The 7,500-nt window shown below is 50.9% G+C and overlaps 1 protein-coding gene across 1 annotated transcript in view; it reads right to left on the bottom strand.

Moving 5' to 3' along the window:
• Nucleotides 1-7,500, bottom strand: part of LOC110515405 (oxysterol-binding protein-related protein 10-like) — a 110,088-nt gene that overhangs the window by 64,099 nt on the left and 38,489 nt on the right. The window contains exons 5-6 of the mRNA XM_036935030.1: nt 3,318-3,494; nt 2,345-2,525 (exon numbers count right to left, since the gene is read on the bottom strand). Coding sequence (XP_036790925.1) covers nt 2,345-2,525; nt 3,318-3,494 — 358 coding nt within the window. The remainder of the gene's footprint in view (nt 1-2,344; nt 2,526-3,317; nt 3,495-7,500) is intronic.

Below are 7,500 nucleotides of genomic sequence, written 5' to 3' on the forward strand. Positions count from 1 at the left end.
GAACACATACTGACCATCAGGAACACATGCTGACCATCAGGAACATACTGACCATCAGGAACACATACTGACCATCAGGAACAAATACTGACCATGAGGAACACATACTGACCATCAGGAACACATACTGACCATCAGGAACACGTACTGACCATCGGGAACAAATACTGACCATGAGGAACACATACTGACCATCAGGAACACATACTGACCATCAGGAACACGTACTGACCATCGGGAACACACACTGACCATCAGGAACACATACTTACCATCAGGAACACATACTGACCATCAGGAACACATACTGACCATCAGGAACACATACTGACCATCAGGAACACACACTTACCATCAGGAACACATACTGACCATCAGGAACACATACTGACCATCAGGAACACATACTGACCATCAGGAACACACACTGACCATCAGGAACACATACTGACCACCAGGAACACACTGACCATCAAGAACACACTGACCACCAGGAACACATACTGACCATCAGGAACACACACTGACCATCAGGAACACATACTGACCACCAGGAACACACTGACCATCAAGAACACACTGACCACCAGGAACACATACTGACCATCAGGAACAACACATACTGACCATCAGGAACACACTGACAACCAGGAACACATACTGACCATCAGGAACACATGCTGACCATCAGGAACATACTGACCATCAGGAACACATACTGACCATCAGGAACAAATACTGACCATGAGGAACACATACTGACCATCAGGAACACATACTGACCATCAGGAACACGTACTGACCATCGGGAACAAATACTGACCATGAGGAACACATACTGACCATCAGGAACACATACTGACCATCAGGAACACGTACTGACCATCGGGAACACACACTGACCATCAGGAACACATACTTACCATCAGGAACACATACTGACCATCAGGAACACATACTGACCATCAGGAACACATACTGACCATCAGGAACACACACTGACCATCAGGAACACACTGACCATCAGGAACACATACTGACCACCAGGAACACACTGACCATCAAGAACACACTGACCACCAGGAACACATACTGACCATCAGGAACAACACATACTGACCATCAGGAACACACTGACAACCAGGAACACATACTGACCATCAGGAACACATGCTGACCATCAGGAACATACTGACCATCAGGAACACACACTGACTATCAGGAACACACACTGACCATCAGGAACACACACTGACCATCAGGAACACATACTGACCATCAGGAACACATACTGACCATCAGGAACACGTACTGACCATCAGGAACACACACTGACCATCAGGAACACACACTGACCATCAGGAACACACACTGACCATCAGGAACACACTGACCATCAGGAACACACTGACCATCAGGAACACATACTGACCACCAGGAACACATACTGACCATCAGGAACACATACTGACCATCAGGAACACACACTGACCATCAGGAACACATACTGACCACCAGGAACACACTGACCATCAGGAACACACTGACCACCAGGAACACATACCGACCATCAGGAACAACACATACTGACCATCAGGAACACACTGACAACCAGGAACACATACTGACCATCAGGGACACATGCTGACCATCAGGAACATACTGACCATCAGGAACACACACTGACCATCAGGAACACACACTGACCATCAGGAACACACTGAAAATCAGGAACACACACTGACCATCAGGAACACACACTGACCATCAGGAACACACACTGACCATCAGGAACACACTGACCATCAGGAACACATACTGACCACCAGGAACACACACTGACCACCAGGAACACACACTGACCATCAGGAACACACTGACCATCAGGAACACACACTGACCATCAGGAACACACTGATCATCAGGAACACATACTGACCATCAGGAACACATACTGACCATCAGGAACACACTGACCATCAGGAACACACTGACCACCAGGAACACACTGACCATCAGGAACACACTGACCATCAGGAACACACTGACCATCAGGAACATACTGACCATCAGGAACACATACTGACCATCAGGAACACATACTGACCATCAGGAACACACTGACCATCAGGAACATACTGACCACCAGGAACACATACTGACCATCAGGAACACACTGACCATCAGGAACATACTGACCACCAGGAACACATACTGACCATCAGGAACACACTGACCACCAGGAACACACACTGACCATCAGGAACAACACACACTGACCACCAGGAACACACTGACCACCAGGAACACACCGGTTACAGAGAGACTCTAATAGTAAACTGACCTGATGGTGCGGTGGGAACATGGTTGGGATCCAGGCTCATCTGCTTCTTGAACTGGTTGTGGTTGTGGTTGTGAGTCTGACTGGAGATGTTGCTGTTACTCTGGCTGGACGTCTGTTTGTGGATGGGACTCTGACTCCGGTCCTGGCTGTCTGAGCGACCCAGGGTGACATGCTGCGCGGCCTGGGATCGGAGAGGAGAACAATACTAATCTCTTAGGAAACAGAAATGGATCTCCTGCTGTATCCAATCCCTGTGATAGGTTGGAGAGGATCTCCTGTTGTATCCAACCCCTCTGATAGGTTGGAGAGGATCTCCAGCTGTATCCAACCCCTCTGATACCTGGCTGACAGCATGTGGAGACACTCCCCCCAGACAGGAGAGGGTAGCTGCTGACGTACCTGGCTGACAGCATGTGGAGACACTCCCCCAGGCAGGAGAGGGTAGCTGCTGATGTACCTGGCAGACATTGTGTTGCAGCATGTGGAGACACTCCCCCCAGACAGGAGAGGGTAGCTGCTGATGTACCTGGCTGACATTGTGTTGCAGCATGTGGAGACACTCCCCAAGACAGGAGAGGGTAGCTGCTGATGTACCTGGCTGACATTGTGTTGCAGCATGTGGAGACACTCCCCAAGACAGGAGAGGGTAGCTGCTGACGTACCTGGCTGACATTGTGTTGCAGCATGTGGAGACACTCCCCCAGACAGGAGAGGGTAGCTGCTGATGTACCTGGCTGACAGCATGTGGAGACACTCCCCCAGACAGGAGAGGGTAGCTGCTGACGTACCTGGCTGACAGCATGTGGAGACACTCCCCCCAGACAGGAGAGGGTAGCTGCTGACGTACCTGGCTGACATTGTGTTGCAGCATGTGGAGACACTCCCCCAGACAGGAGAGGGTAGCTGCTGACGTACCTGGCTGACAGCATGTGGAGACACTCCCCCAGACAGGAGAGGGTAGCTGCTGACGTACCTGGCTGACATTGTGTTGCAGCATGTGGAGACACTCCCCCAGACAGGAGAGGGTAGCTGCTGACGTGGCCTTGAGGAGGAGAAGGTCCTGGTCTAAGGAGGACAGAGGACCACGGGAGGGCAGGGACTCTATGGAGTTAACCAGGTTCTTCTGTTGGCCCTCCGCCTGGGTCATCACCTAGAGGGAGGGAGGAGAGAGGTTAAATAACACACACACACACACACACACACACACACACACACACACACACACACACACACACACAGAGACACACACACACACACACACACACACACACATACACACACAAACAAGCAAGCAAGCGCTGGTCGCCTAGGGCTGTGTAAGTCCAACTCCAACATTGACTGGTACAGCCCAGCCATCCAAGGAGCAGGTAACTGCTGGGTGAATCTGTACGGCCCAGCCATCCAAGGAGCAGGTAACTGCTGGGTGAATCTGTACGGCCCGGCCATCCAAGGAGCAGGTAACTGCTGGGTGAATCTGTACGGCCCAGCCATCCAAGGAGCAGGTAACTGCTGGGTGAATCTGTACGGCCCGGCCATCCAAGGAGCAGGTAACTGCTGGGTGAATCTGTACGGCCCGGCCATCCAAGGAGCAGGTAACTGCTGGGTGAATCTGTACGGCCCGGCCATCCAAGGAGCAGGTAACTGCTGGGTGAATCTGTATGGCCCAGCCATCCAAGGAGCAGGTAACTGCTGGGTGAATCTGTACGGCCCGGCCATCCAAGGAGCAGGTAACTGCTGGGTGAATCTGTACGGCCCAGCCATCCAAGGAGCAGGTAACTGCTGGGTGAATCTGTACGGCCCAGCCAATCAAAGAGCAGGTACCTGCTGGATGAATCTCTATGTAGGAACAGCTGAGGTGTTCTACAAATTGACAAATGCATGTTGGGACGACATGCCAAAGCAAGATATGTGACTGTAGCTAGTCAAAGCATGGGAGGAGAATTGTGGGGTAGTTAAAGTATTCTATATAGATGTAGGCACTGTAGGGGCACAGCCAGTAATGTAGGCAGGCGGTGGGGGCCTGAGAGTCATGACAATTCTCAGCCACCTACCCTGTCTGGTTCGGTCTGTCTCTCAGCCACCTACCCTGTCTGGTTCGGTCTGTCTCTCAGCCACCTACCCTGTCTGGTTCAGTCTGTCTCTCAGCCACCTACCCTGTCTGGTTCAGTCTGTCTCTCAGCCACCTACCCTGAGCCATATGCTACCTGTCTGGTTCAGTCTGTCTCTCAGCCACCTACCCTGCTCCATATGCTACCTGTCTGGTTCAGTCTGTCTCTCAGCCACCTACCCTGTCTGGTTCAGTCTGTCTCTCAGCCAGCTACCCTGTCTGGTTCAGTCTGTCTCTCAGCCAGCTACCCTGTCTGGTTCAGTCTGTCTCTCAGCCACCTACCCTGTCTGGTTCAGTCTGTCTCTCAGCCACCTACCCTGAGCCATATGCTACCTGTCTGGTTCAGTCTGTCTCTCAGCCACCTACCCTGATCCATATGCTACCTGTCTGGTTCAGTCTTTCTCTCAGCCACCTACCCTGTCTGGTTCAGTCTGTCTCTCAGCCAGCTACCCTGTCTGGTTCAGTCTGTCTCTCAGCCAGCTACCCTGTCTGGTTCAGTCTGTCTCTCAGCCATCTACCCTGTCTGGTTCAGTCTGTCTCTCAGCCACCTACCCTGTCTGGTTCAGTCTGTCTCTCAGCCACCTACCCTGTCTGGTTCAGTCTGTCTCTCAGCCACCTACCCTGAGCCATATGCTACCTGTCTGGTTCAGTCTGTCTCTCAGCCACCTACCCTGATCCATATGCTACCTGTCTGGTTCAGTCTGTCTCTCAGCCACCTACCCTGTCTGGTTCAGTCTGTCTCTCAGCCAGCTACCCTGTCTGGTTCAGTCTGTCTCTCAGCCACCTACCCTGTCTGGTTCAGTCTGTCTCTCAGCCACCTACCCTGTCTGGTTCAGTCTGTCTCTCAGCCAGCTACCCTGTCTGGTTCAGTCTGTCTCTCAGCCACCTACCCTGAGCCATATGCTACCTGTCTGGTTCAGTCTGTCTCTCAGCCACCTACCCTGTCTGGTTCAGTCTGTCTCTCAGCCACCTACCCTGAGCCATATGCTACCTGTCTGGTTCGGTCTGTCTCTCAGCCACCTACCCTGTCTGGTTCAGTCTGTCTCTCAGCCACCTACCCTGTTGGTTCAGTCTGTCTCTCAGCCACCTACCCTGTCTGGTTCAGTCTGTCTCTGTCACGAACATAATTACATCTGGCACCTCTGACAGCTAGGTGGGCTGGGAGAAGGACAGGATTATGCTGTCTCTCTCTCTCTCTCTCTCTCTCTCACACACAAACACAAATAAGCTATACTCTTGTGAGTGCTCACTGTCTGTGACTCATCGGCAGGGAGATAAGGAGAGTGGAGGTAGCATGAGCATGAACTCAATTAAACACACACACACACACACACACAAACACACACACACACCATTCACACTACTCACACCACACCTCTCACACACACACCAATCACTTGTTCTTCACAAAATGGAACATCCATTCCTCATTCACACCTCACACACACCACTTACACAGACAAACACACACACACCACGTACACAGACAAACACACACACACCACTTACACAGACAAACACACACACCACTTACAGAGACAAGCACACACACACCTCTTACACAGACACACACACACACACACACACACACACACACACACACACACCTCTTACACAGACAAACACACACACAGACACAAACCTCACGCACGCACACACAAATACATTGTTATTCATCACATGCTTCGTAAACAACAGGTGTAGACTAACAGTCTCGGTGCACCGGTAACAATGCCATGCGGTAGCAGAGAGAACAGTCTATGACTGCCTTCCTCTGACACCGCCTGGGATAGAGGTCCTGGATGGCAGGAAGATTGAACCCAGTGGTGTAGTGCCATGCGGTAGCAGAGAGAACAGACTATGACTGCCTTCCTCTGACACCGCCTGGTATAGAGGTCCTGGATGGCAGGAAGATTGGACCCAGTGGTGTAGTGCCATGCGGTAGCAGAGAGAACAGTCTATGACTGGACTCTGACAATGTTTTGAGCCTTCCTCTGACACCGCCTGGTATAGAGGTCCTGGATGGCAGGAAGCTTGGACCCAGTGGTGACCTGGGCAGTACACAGTACCCTCTGTAGCACCTTACAGTTAGATGCCAAGCAGTTGCAATACCAGGCGGTGATGCAGCCAGTCAAGATGCTCTCAATGGTGCAACTGTAGAAATTTTTGAGGATCTTTTCAGCCTCCTGAGGGGGAAGAGGCGTTGTCGTGCCCTCCTCATGACTGTGTTTGGTGTGTTTGGACCAAGATAGATCCTTAGTGTTGTGGACAACGAGGAACTTGAAGCTCTCAACCCCGGCTCCACTACAACCCCGTCGATGAGGATGAGGGGACGTGCTCAACCCTCCGTTTACTGTAGTCCACCATCAGCTCCTCGGTGTTGCTGAGAAGCCACACACTCTCACAAACCGTGACATCAGCCCATCTCACTAACTTAATAATGACTTTACCGGGGAGAAAAGAGGAGCAGGACCGAGAGCTGATGTGGACAGATAGTCTCTCCAGGTTTCTGCTAGCAGCCCTATAACAGACTGCCACTCAACGTGTTATAATGTCTCTGTCCCAAAACGGCACCCTATATTCCCTATGAAGTGTGCACTTATATTGACTTTGTATGGGGAATAGGGTGCCGTTTTGAGATGCATGCCAGTGTCTGTCACACTACGGGGGGTAAACTTTAGCATCGCTTCTGCCGCTAGCAAAGTCATATCCCAACCCTTCAGTTTCATATTCCAACCTTTCAGTTTCATATTCCAACCTTTCAGTTTCATATTCCAACCTTTCAGTTTCATATTCCAACCTCTCAGTTTCATATCCCAACCTTTCAGTTTCATATTCCAACCCTCATGAAAAATGGATGCCACTTCTCTGTTCTTCATAAACGACAGAAAGTCATGATTTTGCAAAAAAAAATGAACAGAACACAAAGGAGGAGAAAAACACAGGTCCTTGATCTCTCTAGGAGATAGGGTCGGTCCCTATTCTAGGGTTTACTAGGGTCGGTCCCTATTCTAGGGATTTACTAGGGTTGGTCCCTATTCTAGGGCTT

The sequence above is a fragment of the Oncorhynchus mykiss genome, chromosome 2 (assembly GCF_013265735.2).
Source record: "Oncorhynchus mykiss isolate Arlee chromosome 2, USDA_OmykA_1.1, whole genome shotgun sequence".
NCBI classification, from domain to species: Eukaryota; Metazoa; Chordata; class Actinopteri; order Salmoniformes; family Salmonidae; genus Oncorhynchus; species Oncorhynchus mykiss.